At 39.9% G+C, this 20,779-nt stretch overlaps 3 protein-coding genes across 3 annotated transcripts in view; 2 read left to right on the forward strand and 1 right to left on the reverse strand.

Moving 5' to 3' along the window:
• LOC120955849 (uncharacterized) overlaps positions 1 to 20,779 on the forward strand; it is a 271,175-nt gene that overhangs the window by 244,513 nt on the left and 5,883 nt on the right. The gene's annotated exons all lie outside the window — the stretch shown is intronic.
• On the forward strand, positions 134 to 1,874 carry LOC120950084 (uncharacterized). The gene is made up of 2 exons (XM_040367839.2): positions 134 to 464; positions 531 to 1,874. Exons 1-2 carry the CDS (start codon positions 404 to 406, stop codon positions 1,745 to 1,747), a joined length of 1,278 nt encoding a protein of 425 aa, XP_040223773.2. The 5' UTR covers positions 134 to 403; the 3' UTR covers positions 1,748 to 1,874.
• On the reverse strand, positions 1,941 to 18,680 carry LOC120950097 (uncharacterized). The gene is made up of 2 exons (XM_049606331.1): positions 2,212 to 18,680; positions 1,941 to 2,128 (listed from the first exon to the last, which is right to left on the reverse strand). The coding sequence occupies exon 1, from the start codon at positions 18,678 to 18,680 to the stop codon at positions 13,710 to 13,712; it is 4,971 nt and encodes a 1,656-aa protein (XP_049462288.1). The 3' UTR covers positions 1,941 to 2,128; positions 2,212 to 13,709.

A 20,779-nucleotide genomic window follows, 5' to 3' on the forward strand; every position in this document is an offset into this window, starting at 1 on the left:
GCAAATTCAAACACGAATTTTGTGATTATTTGTATACAAATCAATTATTTAGTTCATTTCTAGCGTTATATTTATGAAACATTACGTATTAAAGAAATTTTTAATCCACCTTGATTTCACCACCTGATATTTTGAATCCACCTTGGGTATCAGATGTAGAAGTCGTGTTCGATTGGTGTTAAAGCATCCGATAACACTGCTTTAATACAGCGATGTCTGTCTGCTAGATCTGCGCTAAAATGCAGTGCGACGTTAGAACTATTTTCTGAAGCAAACCCCTAAAATATTCTAAATAAACCCTAGCGCGGGGCGTGGATGTAGTGAAGAGGCAGCGCGAAATCGTAAATTTTTGTTTAGTGGCCACCATCCTTCAATCAACAGCAAAGCACGTGGTGGGATAAAAATGTCGAACAAAGTTGTTAATATTGTCTGTCAGACTTCTAGCGAGAACCATCCGGTGATACGTAAGCAGCTTGAAGCCTTCCTATTTCTAGCAATGTCGCCTGCTTCATAGATAATTTATTTTGCAGTGGAAAACTACGAAACTTATCTCGAGCCCCGGCAGCATGACATGAAGTGTTTGCTAGCGTATGACCCCACCATCTCGAAGGTGGACGACAAGGTCGGCAACATGTTGCTGGTATCTGGTGAGAAGAAGCTGTACATCGGGCAGATTCACGTTCCGACCGACGACACACTTGAATCGGCGCCGGCCGACTTGCTGCGTACGTACGTGGCCCGACGCAACAAGGAAACGGGCAAAATGCGGCTATACGAGGTGCGAGCCACCACTCTGAAGCACATCAGTCTGGACCGACCGGCAGGTGACGGACAGACTACTGCCGAGTTGGACTTGCGACAGCTGCTACGACTGCAGAGCAAATTTAATGCCCGGCTGGGCCGTCGAAACCTCCTCCTGATGAACAAGCGAATGGACATGTCAGTGATGGAAGAGAAGCTGGAGCGAACAATTGCCGAGACGGTGCCGAAGGAGCCGTCTGCAACGGCGGCATCGTCCGAGGGTACTGTAACGGACCTGTCCTCACAGTCCGGCAACACGATGGGCGATGTACTGCAGAGCGAGCTGCTAGCCAAATCAAAGCCGGACGCAAAATCGCTCCGAGATCTTTACGATGCCAAGCAGCTTATAGGGTTGGAAGTGTGGCAAAAACTTCTGGAACCGGCCCGGCAGCTGCTGCAGGTACCTGTCGAGGACTTGCAGATGGCTAATGCTTACCTCGAAAACAAGGTGAAGGCGGCAATGCAGTCGAGCGAACCGGCAGACCAAGCAAACTTAGCCACCGTCCGGATCTGTCTGTACATGGACGTGTTGGTCCGGCTGCTTGGCCCCAAGGCATATCAAATGGCATTTAAACAGGAGCACCTCTCGGTCTTTACCAATGTGCTCGACGAGCCGATCCGGCACAGCTTCCTGCAGTCCGTTCGGAAGGAGACGAGCACGCGCTTCCAGGTGACGAAGTACACGCACATCAAGGCGCTCATGTACTATCTGGCTCTTGCGTTTGCGATGGAGGGGCAAGAAGCGCTGGTTGTGGAAACGCTGCACAGATCGCTGGGTGTACCGCGAAGCCAGCTGTTAATGTACGGACGTGCTGTCGGTGCACGGTACAACGCAAAAAGTGATCAGTTTACACTTGGTACGAGACAAATGAGTGACAAGAGTGAGCAGCTGGCGGACATGTTAGCTGGACATAGACGGGGTGTCAAACGATCGCGTCAAAATTGATAGTTAAGCATAACCGTATTAATACACGATGCGCAATCTCAGATTGCGCATATATTCGTTTTATCAAAACATATGTCATTTCGCGTAGCCAACCCTGAGCTATAAACGTCATTTCCATACAATTTCAGACTGCGCCAAGATTGCGCAAGTTATTTTTCTTTCTTCGATGCTAGAAAGAAGTGGACCTTTCGAGTGCTAGAAACCAACTGACTTTATTTTCCATTATTTGTTACCAACGCTTAATATGACCGGTCGGCTAACGGTATCGATATGCATATATCTGCTGATCGATCGATACCCAAGTTATTCAACCCGCCGCATCAGCAGTTTGATGCCGATGTGCTAACTCGCCCTTATGTTGTTGACGTCCCCGGAACATAGCTACGGTGTGGAAACGTTGTGTAGGCAGATTTTGCAGGTGCGATCGTCAAATCAACTCTAGCTTTTGCTTTTCTTCTACATACCAGCAAAATTACAATGCATATGACAAGAGGGATCGACGTTCCTCCCAAAAGGCTTATGGATGGCCAGGTGATGGATAGCGATTGGTTCTCTAAACGAATGTGCTCGAGTTCTTTCCTTGTTTCAAGGTGTAGGTCTAGAAGGTGTTCGATAGACATATTGATAACCTCGTGCTGCTTATTGACGACTATTCCGTCCAACTGATATAACGAGAGCTCGCCTATCATTTCTACCACCTTCGATGAGAATTGTACATCATTTATCCATACGTCGCATGAGTTTGTTCTGACGACGAATGATCCCTTTAACGTTCTATTGCTGGTTCCGCAATTGTTGAAAAGCGAGAAATTTTGGATTGAGTTGATCAACACGGCTTGGTCGCCTACTCGAAACGCTTCAAATGTACGTGGCTGTTTTGTAAAATTGCATGAAGCTTGTTGTCCTCCAATTAACCTTGGTACACATTCTGATCGATCTTGATTGACTTCACTCATGGAATATACGTATTGATTGAGACTGTTTACCATGTAGCTAATGTTTCCGTTAATGACGTATGATGTGTGGTCCAGGTGGATTCGCCCTTGATGGTACAACATAGGATAGATTTTGACTTTACGGAAGATTCTGGGGTCGAGTTTAGGGGTTTTTAGTAGCAAAACTATTTCGCGATTATTGGTGGCGATTGAGGTTTCGATGAACGTGAGAGCTTTAGCTTTCGTTGTGAAGGGTATGTTTTCAGATTGTAAGGTTTTTTCTAGCAAATTCATTTCCAAATCTGACAAAATCTTTTCATTAACAATATTCGCTTTTGTCCAAACTTTAATAATGAGTCTAAGTAGAGAGAACCTGTTTATTCTAACTCCAAATTACAACTACCGGTAAACACGCTTCAAGCCCAGGTGGCCTGCGGGAGCCGCGTTGCGCTGACTTGCAACTGGAGACCGCTGTCGTCTGGTCCCACGGTCGATTGTCACTGGAGACCGCTGTCGTCTGGTGCATTAAGCGATGGACTGTGTGACTTCTCCGGGGGTTGAAGAAGGACGTCCTCGGCCTTGGCTATTCTTATGTTTTCTGCAACGATGCTTTCGTACTATCTTCTTCTGGCATAGGCACATGTAGGCTATTAGTATAATCAAGCTTGTTGTAGTTATCGAAAGACCTCCAATAATGCTTAATATCCAGTTTTTATGCTCATTCTATGACAGTTTCAAATGATCTATCATTTTTCTGTGTATCATGTTTTCTTCCTTCAGGGTCTGCAGGTTGAGTGAGAGGCTTCTGTTAACTTCCAAGTTTAGAAAAGCTCCTTGTATATCTTCTTCGGTGGATAATATTGATTTAGAAACGAATGTCCGATTGTTAAGGGTTACGCTACAATTATTAAACGTCAACAGACTGTTACCAGATATGTAGCGGTCATGCGGTCCACAATCTGAACGGAGTAAGAGCTTATATGCATTGTTGATTAACACCTTATTTTGGGCAATTAGATCGATAAGTGTGTTGTTGTCATTTGTAATGTGGTAGTGACTGACTTTCCCTTGTATAATGGAGACTGAACATTCGTCATAAATCTCTTGAAGGTACTCTTGGTACTGGACAAAATCGTTTGGTTTTGATGTGGTGTATAACTTTTCTGCTGTCTTTATGATTCTTGTAGGGATATTCACTATTCTAGTACCATTGATGATAAGCGGATGTATGGTGATTATATCGGAAACACCGGATTCTAATTGTGGTATTTCAATGATGTACAAAAGAATATCTTTAAGCAATACGGCCTTTTTGGACCGTTACTCCTGAATAAAAAAAAAAAAAAAGAATATCTTTTTTTGTTGCTATTTTCGTAGTGACGTAGGCAAGCGCTTCTTCTGGAAAGGAAGTTGATATTCTTTGTTTTTGAATTATCGATTCAATCAATAATTTTTCCCTGAATGATAGAAGTTTGTTTTATGGTATGTTTGCTTTTGCCTTTAGTATGGCATCCTGGATTTCTAGAATTATAGAGTTGAGGCTTTCTACATTTAGAAGAAACAATATCGTTTCGTACTCTTTCATTATGATATTGTTCAGTAAGGATTGTTTCGTTATTTCTTGTATGGTATCCACCAGCTTTTGAATCCGTACGTTTAGCATGTCGTTGATTTGGACTTGTAGATTGTTAGCAGAAATGAGTTCATTCATTGATGTATTGATGAGCCGAAGATCGCCTGCGTCTGGTGAACCTGCTAGCCATTTCCATGCTGCTCCCAAGGTGTCCCAACGTTTTTTCTTATTTCGCTCTAGTGGCTTGATTTCATAAAAATTGTACATTAATGTTTCGACTCGGCGAGTGGCTATCTTGGTCAATGGTAATTTTTTATCTAAGCTTTTAGCGATATTGTTGAATTTCGTTATGCTTTCTGCTATTACTGTCAGATTAATGGGATGAACCACTTTAATAACTCCAGTTACGATTTTACATTATTTTCTTTTAATCAAAAGTAAGGGATCATTTCCTAAGTTGCGTATTTCTAGCTAGCTTGTGGTTGCATTTGCCGTTAAAAACATGATTGTTGAAATCAGAACTAAAATCATCTGTAAAGATACACAGTAAAATTTATAAATTAGGTATTTTTCTTGAATCTTTTTATCTTGCTTTTGTTTCGTTTTATGTCTCGAATATTTTTGAATGTTTTATCAGTTATTTGATGTGCTGTAGTTTTATGAGCTCTCGGTTGGGTTTTGGTTCTTATATTTGGTAGTACAAACACGTCCTGATTCTCATCAATCTTAGGCGGATTTTCTTTTGTTGAATTAGATTTAATTACTCTATTATGTGACCTAAGGAGGTTGTTTTTGACTTCCTCAAAAATTTTCTGCGCATTGCTTCTGATCTGTTCTGGGTTTAGTTCACTATTTTGGTTGAACATTATTTCATTAGGTGTAAATTTAGTTGCGGAATGTATCGTTTCGTTGTACAGAGTTACGGCGATTTTTACTAGCTGTTTTGTTCCTGCACGGGGAAATTTGTGCTTATTGGTATTGTACAATTCTATTATTGTTGAATGGGTTCTTTCTATCTGGCCGTTGGACTCCGATGAAGATGCGTATTCTAAAGAAGTACCTAACTGGGTTAGAAAATTTTTAAATTGAAGTGAGCGGAAAGTTGTTTCATGGTCCGTTATAATTTGACGTGGTGAACCGAAGGTGCTAAAATATTTTGTCATAGCCTTTTGTACATCTATTAGGTTTTTATGTTTAAGTGAATACATTTGGAGGTGTTTTGAAAAAGCGTCTATTACAGAGAGAAAGCTTTCGTGGTTTATTATGAAAATATCTATATGCACTCTATCTAGCGGCTTTTCTGTTATGGGCCTTGGGCTTATTTTAATGTTGTAAGGCTTTCGCTCGTATTTATGTGTATTACACACTTCGCAACTATTTGTGAATTGCTTTATGCGTTGCTGCATTTTTGGGAAAAAGTAAGATCTTTTTAATTTAGCTTCTACCTCAGTGATTCCTCTGTGAGCACGACTGTGTTCTGTTGATATTAATAGGTTTTGCCTGTTTGTTTCTATGACGTCTTCTACTAGAAAGAAGCACATTACAAAATGTCCTTTAACTTTTAAATTTCTTTTGAATGCTTCTTGAATAGTTTGTATCAACATTTCAGGTGCGAGTATTCCAGTTTGTTTTCCGTTATGATATTTCAGTAAGTAGCCCGTTATATCCTGTATTGTGAATTCTGGTTGAATGACTATCGTTCTTTTGATGTTTCCGAAAGGGGACTCTACACTGATCGAACTAGAATGGTCAATTTTAAAAATGATTTAGTTTTTGTAGTAGTTCACTGGTCTCAGACTTGAATGAATGTAGAAATCTGACGAATCTTCCGCTGAATGAATCGTTTGTAATGAAGATGATTGTATTATCATATTCTCTGAACCGTTTGTGTTGTTGTGTGCTAAAAAAGAAGAAGGGTTATTGTTTTCTTCATGCGATGGGTTATGGTTTTCATCGAGAAGAGGATTATTGTTCTCTTCACTTTGGCTGTCTTCCGTATCTGTAATAGAAAAAATTCGATTAGTTTCGTTTTTGTTACATTCTATTTTTCTGCTCAAGGCATCTGCCACGACATTTGACGTCTAAAGTTTGATTTTTCTTGAGATATTTTGTTATTGGTTTTACAATCTTAGAATAATCTTTTATAAATTTCCTATAATATCCTGAAAGTCCAAGAAATTGCTTTATTTGTTTAGCATTTTCGGGTAATTTCCAATCTAATATTTTTTTTATTTTTTCTGGGTCAGGTTTTATTCCGTCTTGTGTGATAACATGTCCGAGAAATTCGGTTTCCCTTTTCATAAACTCACATTTGTCTAACTGTATTTTCAAATTAAAATCGGCAAGCCTTTTCAGAATTTTTGATAAGTTGTCCAAATGCGATTTTATGTCGTTTCCTATCACGATTATGTCATCGAGGTAAACAAAGGCGATGGTTCCAGTGTAATCTCGTAGAATGTTATTCATTGCGCGTTGGAATGTAGCGGGTGCATTTTTCAATCCAAACGGCATTCTATTGAAATGGAAATGTTCTAATGCAGTGGAAAATGCGGTTTTTTCTTTATCTTTTGGGTCCATTTCTATCTGGTGGAATCCGGATTGTAAATCAATTGTAGTGAAATAATTAGCTTTTCCCAAACTGTCTAAAATTTCTTCGAACTGTGGGATCCGAAATTTTTCACTTATCGTTTTCTCATTTAATTTCCTTTAATCTATTACTACCCTAATTTTCCGTTTGCCTGACGCGTCACCTTTCTTGGGGACTACCCAAATAGGAGAAGAATATGGGCTAGCTGAATGGCTTATGATACCATTTTTGAGAAGTTCAATAATTTGCTCCTCAACATCTTTCTTAAATGAGAAAGGGAACCTATACGTTTTGGTGTAAACTGGTTGGTTATCTATCGTAGGAATTTTGTGTTGAATTTCTGGAGTGGCTGTTAATTTCTCTCTTGCTTTCAAAATAACCTTTTGATTTTCCAAAATTGTTTTGAAAAGTTTGTCCTTCTCAAATTCTGACAAGTGATTTGTTCGTATGCATTTATTCAGGTCATCCTCAGATAATCTGTTTTCTGATGCTGATGGTATCGGCGTTATGGTTTCAAAATTGTTTACTTTTATGTCCAATAAGCTAGTAAACGTTGGTTTCGTCTTTTTACTTGTAAGAATTCTTACTGTGGTTTTTCCTTTATTTGAATTATATAGTCCGGGCTCAATGATTGTTGAGTCAGTAAGTTTCATGAAACTTGGAACAAACCAATCACCATCTTTTGTCGTAGCAATTTCTGCAGAATAGGCGAACAATTTCTTTGCTGGGAAATACTTTTTAAATGACAATTTATTGCCTATAATTTCAATTTCTTCGGTATTGTAATTTATTATCGCTCTGTTCTTTGCCAATTCTTCCGATCCTACTAGGCCATCGAAAAAATTGTGAAACTTTAACACGTAATAAGTTTGTGCTGGAAGATTGCAACCGATAAGATTAGCTTTCCCCTTTTCTTTGATATTGTAAGTTCCAGCAACATTTTTAATGCTTTTGTTTTTCGTAGGGATGCAATTTTCTATAATACCTGGAGAAATTATGTTTTTATTTGCCCCGGTATCGATTAGTAGATTAATAGTCTTATTTGTTTTTGTATTCGTGCTACTTATGTAGGGCAAATAGTCTAAGTTATTCTGTGTGTCTTTTGTACCCAACAAAAATTCAAATCCACGTTTCTATCTTCTTCTTCTTCAGACTCGGATTGGCTATCAGTATGATGCACTTCATTATTATGAAGCTGCTTTCGATTTAATGTTAATTTACTTTTTGTAGATTCCACTTCCATTGGTTGTGGAAACGATTGTTTGATTTCATTTTTATCGTTAGAACGATAAGTTGCAAGAAATTTATCTGTCGGTTTTGTTTCGTAGTTTTTCGAAAACTGTTTCCCATCTCTAGTTACCTTAATGGGATGGTTCTGATAAAAATGTTCTTTAGAAAATTCTTTTCTTTCTTTTGTCCTTTGTAGTTCCGCGTTAGCGGTGGCTTCATTACATCTAAATTTGCATACAAAGGCGTATGCTGCCTCTAAATCCTCTGGACACGCGGCTTGCGCATACCCAAAGTATGGCTGTTTCAAGCCGGATAAAAAGGCGGCTAAGCCATCTTCGTCAATAAATGCGTTTATCGCATCCCAATTATTGCGAAACTTTTCTTTCTGCTTTGCCTGGAATTTAATATTTTGGAGTATTTCATTTATTTTACTATAATATTTATGAATGGTCATGTTCTCCGTCATCTTTGTTTGCCAGAGTTGACCTTTGTAATAAGTCATTTCTTGACGATCTCCTAAGGCGTTTGTTAAAATCACTTTGATTTCGTCAAAATTTTGGTGGTTTCCTGCTAGGCATATTATATCCTTGGCTTTTCCCTCTATTTTATTAATAATTGCTGTTACAAAGATATTAAATTGCGGTTCTGGAACTAAATTTTTAAAAATGTTTAGCGTGTTTTCAGCTGTGCTCAGCCACGCTGATAATTGTTTCTTGTTTCCGTCATAAGTCGGAATCGACTTTATGGGATCGGGAATTCTGAAAAACGCTTCCGCACGGTCCCACGGTCGCTTGTCACTGGAGACCGCTGTCGTCTGGTGCATTAAGCGATGGACTGTGTGACTCTATACTATCTATAATTCCTTGAACAGATTCTATAATTTTTTCTAAGTGCATATATATATATAACAATTGAATGGGTTTCTAATGAATTTGATTGCTCTATAGCCTTGACTGTGTTAAAAGCTAACTCTTTAATTTTGTTATTAAACTGTCTATTTATGGTTATTTGTTTGTTGTTGTTATCTATCAGGTCGTTTAAACTGCTGTTTATTATTCTAAGGTCATTAGCGTCAGGGTTCCCTGCTAAATACTTCCAAACAGTACCAACGGAATCCCAACGTTTAAAACGATTGACTGGAGAGAGCTTTCTAAGGAGGGTGTTCAAATGATCTAATTGATTTTTTTATTATCGGTGTAAACTGAGTTGGGGCTATTTTTTCGAAATCGTACCTTATTGTCTGAAAATAACTTTTGTATGCAGTGATATTGAAATGGTGAACATAATGATAACTATCAATTTTGATTCTTGCAGGCCCTACATCAATTCCTATCATCAATTCGATTGTCTACTTTATCTATGGATATATTCTGTCCGTTGGATGGATATAGGTAGCATAATGAAAGGAGTAAACTGTAATAAAAAAGGAAAAGCTATCTGAAGTTAGTATAAAGGTGCCATCGACCGTTATCTAATTTTTAGGTCATTTTTATGAACTTTGCGAGATTCTTCGGTTGTAATTGTGCTCCTATTAACATTTTTAACTTTAATCTTTTTGTATCTTGGTTTGTATTTTAATCTAGCCCTAGTCTTTTCATAAATCGTTCTAGCAATTGGTATTGTTATCTCCCTTTTGTTTTTATTGTATAGCAAAAGATCGTGTTTCTTCTTGGTATTTAAATTCTTATAAACGTTCTCGCAAATATCAGATGACCGGAAGGAAGGTAGGATAATTTCATATGGAGTATGTTTAGTTGTGGAATGGATTGATGAATTGTATTTATGAACTGAGGATTGGACAAGGTCAGGGATGGGCATATCTTTTTGTTCGGATTTTGTAATACGATAAATTTCGAGCAAGGTTGAGTGAAATCTTTCTATCGTACCGTTCATCTCGCTTCGACCAGTAGCGGTTAAGTAGGTCTGAATATTGTGGACTTTGTAGAAGTTGGTTAAATCCTGAGTGCCGAATGATTTTTCACCATCCATAACTAATATTTTTGGCGGGTGGTACTTTGTTAAAATTTCCTTTACAGCTGAAACTATATCAACGGCTGCTCGCGATTGAATCAACTTAACTTGGGCAAATTTTGAAAACTTATCGATGTAGGTGAGGAAAAAATGTTTTTCCAAAAAAGCACATCAATGTGAGCAATCTCAAATGGTGCTTTTGGTATGGGAGTGTTTTGTTGAGGAAATTTAATCGGGTTACGATCGTATTTGTTTTCATTGCATATACTGCAATTAGAAACAATTTTTTTTATTTTGGCTTGCATCTTGGGAAAATAGTATTTGCGTAAAATTTGCGACTTATTTTCCTGGGCTCCACGGTGTGCCCTGTTATGCACTGCCGTAATTATATTCATCTGTAGATTTTCGTCCGATACATCTTCCAGGAGCTTTTGTGTAAAACGGATTTTAAGGAGTTTCTGATTTCCATAAAACCTTCTATAAACATCTTGAAATTTACCCATAATTTCTTCGCTCGTTAAAATACCGTTTATTTTTGTTAATATGAAATGATCCTTAAGAATCTGTAAAAACGAGGATTCAGTTAATGTATCTGTATAAATGATAGTTCGTTAAAAATTTGGGAAAGGGTTTTCGAATACTGTTTTCGGTTTCCCTTCCTTTAGTATGATCTGATTCTGAAAAACATTTAATGGGGCTTCTGTAGAGATAATGTAGAAATCTTGGCTATTTTCTGCAGAATGTTGTGTGCCAGAAACAGAGAATACTATTCTACTGAGGGCATCAGCCACAACATTTCCTTTGTCAGGCTTGTATAAAATCTCATGATCATGTTCTTCCAAATAAGCTTTCCAACGCTTTAATTTGGCATTCGTATTTTTCGGTGATAGTGCAAAAGTCAGGGGTTGGTGATCGGTTACTATTTTAACTTTCGCTCCATAAAGATAGTTACGGAACGTTTGCAATGACCAAAAATTAGCAAGCATCTCTTTCTCGGGAGCTGAATATTTCTCTTCTGTCCTCGATAAGGTTCTTGAGGCGAAGTGGATTGGTTTGTCTTTGCCTAATTCACCTTGAGAGAGAACTGATCCTATTGCGAAATTTGAGGCGTCTGTTGTTAAAATAAATGGCATATTAAAATCTGGATAAATTAAAATATCGCTTGATGACAATACTTGTTTCATTTTATTAAAACATTCAATTTCATGTGAGTCTAAAGTAATTTTCTTTTTCGATGTGTCAGATCCCTTCCCCCTTAAAATGTTTGTCAGAGGTTTTGCTATTTTGGCAAAATCTTTGACAAATCGTCGATAGTAGCCCATTAATCCTAAAAATGCACGCAAATCCATAATAGTTTTGGGCACGGGGTATTTATTATTACGACAATTTTGTTCTCATTAGGTTTTATTCCGTCAGTGCTAATAATAAAACCTAGAAATTCTACCTCTTGACGAAGGAATTCTGACTTATCTAATTGAATTTTTAACCTTGCATTATTTAATGTTTTCAAAATTGTATCTAAATTTTCTAGATGGTTATCCAAACTATCTCCAAAAACTATAACGTCATCTATATAGACGTAGCATATCTTTCCAATAAAATTTCGCAAAATATCATCAATCGCTCTTTGGAATATCGCTGGAGCGTTTTTTAAGCCAAATGGCATTCTAGTGAATTCGTATTTGCCATTATTAATAGCGAATGCTGTTTTATCGATATCCGATTCTTTCATCTTAATTTGGTGTAATCCGGAAGCTAAATCCAACGTTGAAAAATATTTTTTTCCTTTTAATTGGTCTATTACGTAGTTTATCTCAGACATTGGGTACTTTTCAGAGATGGTTTTGGCATTTAACATGCGATAATCTATAACCATTCGGATTTTTTTTGCCCTGACGCATCTGACTTTTTTGGTACAATCCATACCGGGGATGTCCAAGCCGAGTGAGACGGTCTAATAATTCCATCTTCTAATAATTTTTCCACTTGCTTATTTACTTCGTCAGCATATGCAGCAGGGTAAGGATAAATTCTTTGATGAACTGGGGAGTTATCCGTAGTGTGTATTGCACATTCGATATTAGTTGTACAAGTTAATTTAGTATCTGGTTTATAAAATGAATGGCTATTTTTCTCCAACACCTTTTTTAGTTTTTCTGACTCCAATTTTGAGAGGTGAGATGTTCGGATTAAATTGTGAGAAGAATGATTATGCGGTGAATAATATGAAATTGGGACAACAAACTTGTTGCCGTTTCTAGTTAATGTTATTTGATCTTTTCCTAGGTCTATTATAGCATCCAAAGCTTTCATCATGCTGTTGCCAATTATACCATAAAAATAATTATGAAAATGGTGAAGTAAAAAGCGATCTTCAAAATCAATTTTAGGATGGAAAAAATTTATATCAATGGCATATGTGGGAGAAAATTTACTGTTTGCACTACTAATTTGGCCTATAGAAAATTTGTACGGCTTGCTGTGTTCGTATGAATGTGCTAATTTTGGATCTATTAAATTAATATTAGCACCTGTATCTATTAAGAATGGAAAAGTTCCAATGGTAGTTTTGAATTTAATAAACGGAAGACAGGGAACTACCAACTCATCTCCCACTCTAAAAAATGGTTCTGATGATTTCTACTTGATCCCTCTTGCGGATCATGGTCGTGCTGTAAATTTATATTTTGATTGTTTTCTGTAATATCATATTCATCAGTGAACTGGTCCCTGATCTGTTCTTGTAAATGGTAGTCATTGCTATCCATTTGATGAGCTTGCTATGGGTGAGCTTGTCTCTTTACCCATGCTTCCTGGCTTGATGCAGGTCTTGGTTTTTTTTCCCCATACGAGGGTCTATTTCCATAATTAATATTTCTTGAATTTGTGCTTCGGTCTACCTCCATTGGCTCAGTGTATATTGGTGATTAGGAACGTAATGTGGAGCTGGATGGTATCGTGGAGCTGGACGTGGAGCTGGAGGGGCTGTTCTGGGAGGGGGTGTTGGTTGGTATACAATTTTTCTAGGTGCTACCCTGGAGGGTTGCGGTTCGTACCCTAGATCTTTTGGCTTAGGAGCATTAGAAGAATTTTGATTACCATACTGATTCTTATAAGGTGCTGATCGAATGTCCATATTAAAGTAATTAAGGCAAAATTGATATGCTTTGCTAAGGGTCTTCGGGTCAGCAGTTTTTAACAGTGTAGATAACGGTTTTTCAAGACCTCTAATAAATGAGTCCATAGCATTCTCCCTAAAATAATTTATATTAACGTTCGCGTGGAGGGAATATTTGCTATCCGTTTGAACTTGTGCTATCATAGCGGTTAGTAATTCATTAACTCTGCTATAATATCCGGCAAGGCTTTCAGAATAACCCTTTTTTATACATGTTAATTGAAATAAGCGAAATGATTCCAACTCTAATGCGGCACTGTTCTGTGGGTTTTTTACGATGTTTTATTTGCGATCAACTTTCTGCATGTGCTCTGTTCTCGATCTCCTAGCGAACACACACTCACACAACGCTTCGGCTTGTGGTTTGACAGTTCAAAAACGCGGTAATCTGTCAGCGCGCAGGTTGCGTCACTCGGTGGCTGTCAGCGGCCATGATGCCAAGCATTCTTAACATAGCCGGCCCCCGTGGAAATTGAAATTTCCACCACTTATTCCGTGTTGGAATGGATGGGCAAAACGCAGATTTTCGTAATTGCTCGTTTGTATTCGCCGTCCTTTGTCTTCACCGTGACCACGCGGATGTTGCCGTCGTCTCCTCGGTAGATTTGAGTTACCCGTCCATAACTCCATTTCAACGGTGGCAAGTTGTCTTCCTTCATCAACACGAGAGTTCCGATTTGGATGTTGTCCCGTTGTTTCGTCCACTTCGTGCGGGGCTGCAAGCCAGACAGGTAGTCTGTACTCCATCGGTTCCAAATGCTTCTCACGAATTCCTGATTCTGTTGATATCTATCCAGGCGATTAGATGGCACTTCCTCGTATGAAGGTTCAGGAACAGCAACCAGAGGACGATGGATCAGGAAATGCCCTGGAGTAAGCACCTCCAAATCCTCGGGTTCCGTGCTGATGGGGGTCAAAGGGCGCGAATTCAAGCAGCTTTCCACCTGGGCGATGATCGTCTCTAAGTCGTCTCGACGCAGGATCGAAGTTCCAATAGTAGCTCTAAAATGATGCTTAAAAGACTTGACGGCGGCCTCCCAGATTCCACCAAAGTGGGGAGACCTAGGAGGGATAAAACGAAACTCTATACCTTCTGGACCGCAATACGACGAAATTGATTGTTGAAATTGTTGTTGCTGCAGTTGTTGATGAAACACTTTCAATTTTCGTTCCGCTCCACGAAAATTTTTAGCGTTATCACACTGAAGAAGAGATGGTTTTCCCCGACGAGCGACAAATCGTTTCAGTGTTGATATGAACGCATCCGACGACAAATCAGCTACCAATTCTAGATGGATAGCCTTCGTGGCCAGGCACACAAATACTGCAACGTAGCACTTCACCGGAGCAGATTTCCTGGACGCCGAACGATAAAACAGAGGTCCACAGAAATCGACACCAGTGTTCAGGAACGGAAAAGTTGGAGTAACTCGTTCTGCGGGTAAATCTCCCATTATCTGTTCCATTGTCGATGGTTTACAACGGAAGCACTGGATACACTCGTGTACTACTTGCCGAGCAAGGTTTCGAACGCGTAAAGGGCAGTATTTCTCTCGAACAGAAGCAATCAACAGTTGTTGTCCGGCATGTAAGGTTTTAAGATGATAGAAATCCATGACAAGACGTGTCAATGGATGGTTGTAGGGCAGTATCATTGGGTGTTTCCGATCGTAAGCAACAGGAGCATTTCGAAGACGTCCCCCAATGCGTAGTACACCGTTAACAAGCATTGGTGTCAATGATCTTAAAGATGACGATGTTTTGACTTCTCCAGCAGTTTCGAGAGACCGAATATCATCAGCAAAAGATTCGTTCTGTGCAATGCGTACCAAATTCTCTCTTGCTGCATGTAGTTCAAATGTTTGAAGGTAGCCTTGACGACGATTGTTTCTATTAACAGGTTTACAGTTGTAGCTAAACCGTTGCATATATGCCATCAGTCTAACGAGTCCGGAGAATGTCGATTTTAAGCTAAATATTGGATGATGAATATTAGACTGTTTGTTAATGATCAGAACAGTCTTCCGTTCTTCAAACTCAGAGGGTGGGCAATCGAGTATTGGATGATGTAGCTTCCAAGTATTGGATGGTTGGCTTAACCACTCTGGTCCATGCCACCATAGGCATGATTCTTGCAATTGACTCGGCATCATTCCTCTAGAGATGATATCAGCTGGATTTTGATCCCCAGGAACATGATTCCAATGTCTAGGTTCCGTCAGATGCTGGATTTCAGACACCCGATTAGCAACAAATGGCTTCCAGCGTGATGGGCTACTGTTTATCCAGTGAAGCACGATGGTCGAATCCACCCAGTAGAAACACGAATACTCGTGTTTAAGACTATCTTTAACCTTTTGCCAGAGATGGCATAACAATAAAGCTGCAGATAATTCCAGCCGAGGTAAAGTGACGTTCTTCTGTCGTTTGCTATTTGCGAGTGGAACAACTCTGGATTTAGAGCACAAAAGGTTAACAGAAACTTTTCCATCCTCAGAGACCGATTTCATATATAAACAGGCTCCATAAGCCTTCATAGACGCATCACTAAAACCATGGATTTCGATGCGATGGGTACTTCCTACCACTCTACGTGGGATACGCATGTCTTTCACAATTGAGAGCTGTTGGCGAAACTGATTCCATTGTTTATGCAATTCTTTTTCTAGCGGCTCATCCCATGCCTTTTGTTGTGCCCAAAGATTTTGCATAAAGCATTTGGCTATCATTATTGTTGGACCTATGAGTCCCAATGGATCGTATAGACGCGATGCATCTGATAAGGCGATCCGCTTTGTTATTTGTTCATCTTCTGTCCAAATCGGTACGCAGAATTCCAAATCATCGGTCGCTGGGATCCATTTAAGACCCAATGTCTTAATGGAACTATTTATGTCAAGGCTGCACAATCCAGAAGTATCGCGTTGGTCTACGGGAATACTTTGCAGAATTTGGGAAGAGTTAGACGCCCATTTTCTCAAAGTAAAACCAGCACTCGACAACAAGTCAGTTAGTTGATGGCATAATTCTTCTCCTTCTGTTTGAGTTTCTACTCCGGTAAACAAGTCGTCCATATAAAATTCATTTGCCAGTACTCTAGAGGCTTCCGGATGAGTAGAAGTTCCATGAACGGAAAGCATTTGCAAACATTTGGTTGCTAAGTAAGGAGCAGATGCAGTGCCATACGTAATTGTTTTTAGCTCATATATTCGAAGCTTATCTTCGGGACAATTCTGCCAAAGGATTCTTTGTAACGAGCGATCCTCTTTTTTAATCCATACTTGTCGGTACATCTTTTCGATGTCCGCTACGATTGCAAATTTGGGCAGACGAAAACGAATCATAATTGCGACCAAATCATCCTGAACAACTGGACCCACCATTAACGCATCATTCAACGAGAGGCCGGAGTCGGTAGCACAAGACGCATCGAACACGACTCTAAGCTTTGTAGTTAAACTGTCAGGGCGTAAAATACAGTGATGCGGTAAGTAATAAATGGGTGTGTCAATGTTCGTATGTTGTTCCGTGATTTCTTCCATATGTCCCAATTGAACATATTCCTCCAAAAAGGCTATATAAGCAGCCTTAAGGTCTTTGTTTGATGCAAGACGACGATTTAGCGAGTTCAATCTACGTTTGGCGATTTCAAACGAGTTTCCGAGTTGTGGAACGATATCCTTTTTCGTAGGAAGCGTTACAATAAACCTTCCTTGATCATCACGCGTGGTTGTTTCAGAGAAAACCTTCTCACATGATGTTTCTTCAATAGACATGGTGCTATTTGTATAACAAGATTCGATTTCCCAAAATGTAGTTAGTTGATTTTCTAGGTCTTGATTAGTACATACCAGATTTACTATAGAGGATGTAGGACGACGTTCGAGCTCAACCCTGCCAGAAACGATCCAGCCTAACTCGGTGTTCTGTAGCATTACTTTCACGGGTACCAGTTTAAGAATACCTTCTAGCATCAGCTCATCATAGCTCTCTCTGCCGATCAATAAATCGATGGATGATGGTTCATATAATTTGGGATCTGCTAGAGTACAAGTGTTGGGAATGCAGTAACGTGTTTTGTTCACTTTCTCTGCAGGTAAATTCCAAGTAATGTAACGCATTACATGAAATTTCCAATTTGCCTTGAAGCTAGTGCAATGAGATTTTATGGTAAGCTGTGTCGAGTGCGATGATACATGCTTGCTTTGTCCAACTCCGCCAATTGGATGGTTCTCTCTCTTTTTAATGACCTGCAATCGCTGACACAAACGCTCAGTTACAAGATTAATCTGCGATCCTCCATCTAAAAGAGCTCGTGCCCAATGCAACGATCCGTCTGGTAACTCTATTTTCACCAAAGCTGTGGGTAATAGGATAGTAGATGGTGTTTCTATCGAATTTGTTAGCAAAGCATTGCCACAGTATGTGACCACGTTCTGATCCGCAGGTGGATCCGGTTGCGTCACTATCTCCTGGTCATTAGGAGATGCTTCAGCTGAATTACAGGTTTGTACTGGTTTGTGCAACATAGTGTGATGTTTTTTGTTGCAAACTCGGCATACACTAGATGAACAGTTCTTCATAATATGCCCAGGCAACAAACAGTTGATACAAAGCTTCTTTTCTTTGACCTTGTCATAGCGCTCTTGTACTGTCCAGCCACTAAACATGTCACACTTAAAGGGCGAATGTGAACCTTTTTTACAAAACGAGCATATCTCCATAGAAGAATTTACCACGTGCACCTCACTCTTCGATCGCTGCTTCCACGACGATGTATATTGTTCTTTCTTTTGGCCTGGAGACAGCATTGCCTGCAACACTAACGCATGACTCTTCAAGAACGTTAGAAGTTCATAGTATTCTGGAACGTCAGTACTGCGATGGTGAGCCTCCCAATGCATTTGAGTAGCCGAATCAAGCCGAGAATGTAGCATGTGCGCCAGAAGCACACTCCAACCCTCTGTTGCCACACCAAGCTGCTTCGTTATGTTGACGCTTCTCTCGAAACTATCTAGAATGTGAATGAGCGACTCGTACGAATCCTTCTTCATTACCGGTATCAAAAACAAAGCATCAATATGTCGCTTCACCGCTAGCTTTTTGTTTTCATAACGAGCCTTAAGAAGCTCCCATGCCACTATGTAATTAGCCGAAGTAATCTCAATGTCCGCAATTAGCTTGTTTGCTTCCTTTGTCAATGCTCCCTTCAAATACCGCAATTTGTCCACGTCTGACAGGCTTGCATTAGCATCAATCAGGCTACTAAAAGAATCGCGAAAAGGCAGCCAAGCTTCGAGAGAGCCATCAAACGTTGGCAGCCGTAATTCGGGAAGCTTTACACGAGATTGCGAAACATTTGTAGTGATCGACATACCACGTTCAATCCGTAGCAATAAGTTGAAGTGACGTTTTTCGAATCGTGCATATTCCTCCTCTCCGTCCTCAAAATTCTCCATATCGGCCGTTTCCAAGACGGTTTGATGCCATTTTTCATACTCCGACGCCAGTGAGGTAAGCCGATTTGCACATCCCTTCAGAAACGTCGTGTCACCCAACGATGTACCACTCAATGCTTCTTCGATTCGCTGTAATTTTGTTGGTTGAAGCGAACTGTCATTGTAGGTTAGTTGGGTCGAACTGTCATTTGACAGATGTTGGGTATTGTCCAACCCGAAAGCATGAACTATTGTATACACTTGTAAATAAACTCTCACTCTATTATCTGAACTCGAACCATCCAGACGTGTGTTTCCAATAGGTTATGGGCCCAGACCCAACGCAGTAAAACAAAATGGCTACCAGTTCTGCAAATAATTTACCGTCGATTGAAAGGCTTGTTGGTCGCGAAAATTGGCCAACGTGGAAGTTTGCTGTAGAAACTTTCCTTGAGCTGGAGGACCTGTGGCAGGCGGTAAAACCGGAAGATGAGACGAAAGTGGACAAGCAGAAGTGCCGGAAAGCGAGAGCAAAAATTATTTTGCTGTTGGACCCGATCAATTACGTCCATGTTAAAGATGCGGAAACTGCGCGGGACGTGTGGAAGAAGCTGGAAGCAGCGTTCGAGGATACGGGACTAACGCGTCGTGTAGGACTTCTAAGGAAACTCATCAACACAACGTTAGCATCGTGTGCGTCTATGGAAAGTTTCGTGAACGACATAGTGGGTACAGCACACCAGTTGCGTGGTATTGGTTTCGACATCAGTGAAGAGTGGATCGGCACGTTACTTCTCGCCGGGTTACCTGATGAGTACAAGCCGATGATCATGGCGCTAGAAAATTCTGGAACGGCGATAACTGGCGATATCATAAAAGCTAAGTTGCTGCAGGAATACAAATCGAGTGCGTCATCTGAAAAGGCGGTCTTTCTTGGAACGACGAAGCATCAATGGCAGCCGAAAAATCAACAAGGTGCACCATCGAAGCAGACAAAGGGACCGAAGTGCAGGCGTTGCGGTAAGTTCGGCCATATTGCCCGAAACTGTACAGTGAATGCGTCTTCGTTAAGCATGGTGCTGGGAACAGTGGGAACAATGAGTGGTGCGAATAACGATACGTGGTACTTTGATTCAGGTGCGTCTGAACACTTCACGAACAATCGTAATTTGATAGAAAACGAGTGTGCGGCAAGTGGTACTGTAAGAGCAGCGGATAAACAAGCGATGGAAGTTATTGCGAAAGGCTCTATCAGGTTTAACACTAAATGCATTCCAAAGGGCACAACGGTTAACGTAGAAAATGTGAAGTATGTTCCGGGAATATCAAACAATTTATTATCGATTAGCCAAATAGTTCGACAGGGCAAAGAAGTTCATTTTACCAACAAAGGCGTAAAAGTGACTGGACCAAACGGCATTGTTATTGCAACCGGTAGTCACGACGTTACGAATGGCTTATTCCCGTTAGAAGAGAGAAAAGATAGTTTTGCGATGGCGGTTACATCTAAAGCTGTAGATTCAGCTACATGGCATAGAAGAATGGGACACCTTAATTATAGCAATTTAAAGATGTTAAAAGATGGATTAGCATCCGGTATAACGTTTAATGGGATTGAGTCTGAAAATTGCGTAATATGTGCGAAAGGAAAACAGTGTCGTCTCCCATTTCCTAAAATAGGCAGTCGAGCCGAAGATATATTAGAAATCGTTCATTCGGACATATGCGGTCCAATGGAAGAAACGTCATTAGGAGGAAAGCGATATTTTATAACGTTCATAGACGATAAAACAAGAAGAGTTGCTGTATATTTCTTAAAACAAAAATCAGAAGCGGAAGTATTAGGAGCTTTTGAAGATTTTCGTATCAAAGCGGAAAGAGAGACCGGGCGCAAACTAAAAATATTGCGTAGTGACAATGGAAAGGAATATACGAACCAATTATTACAAAACAGGTTAAAAGAACTAGGGATCAAACATCAAACTTCAACCGAGTATACCCCAGAACAAAATGGCCTAGCGGAAAGGTTCAATAGAACAGTAGTAGAAAAAGCGCGTTGCATGCTGTTTGATGCAAATTTACCCAAACCCTTTTGGGCGGAAGCTGTTCTAACGGCCAAG

The sequence above is a fragment of the Anopheles coluzzii genome, chromosome X, assembly GCF_943734685.1.
Source record: "Anopheles coluzzii chromosome X, AcolN3, whole genome shotgun sequence".
NCBI classification, from domain to species: domain Eukaryota; kingdom Metazoa; phylum Arthropoda; class Insecta; order Diptera; family Culicidae; genus Anopheles; species Anopheles coluzzii.

Coding starts and splice junctions, on each gene's coding strand:
- LOC120950097 (XM_049606331.1), bottom strand. CDS start 18,680: ATGGAGAATTTTGAGGACGGAGAGGAGGAATATGCACGATTCGAAAAA.
- LOC120950084 (XM_040367839.2), top strand. CDS start 404: ATGTCGAACAAAGTTGTTAATATTGTCTGTCAGACTTCTAGCGAGAAC. Junction 465..530: donor CGAGAACCATCCGGTGATAC/GTAAGCAGCTTG, acceptor TTTATTTTGCAG/TGGAAAACTACGAAACTTAT.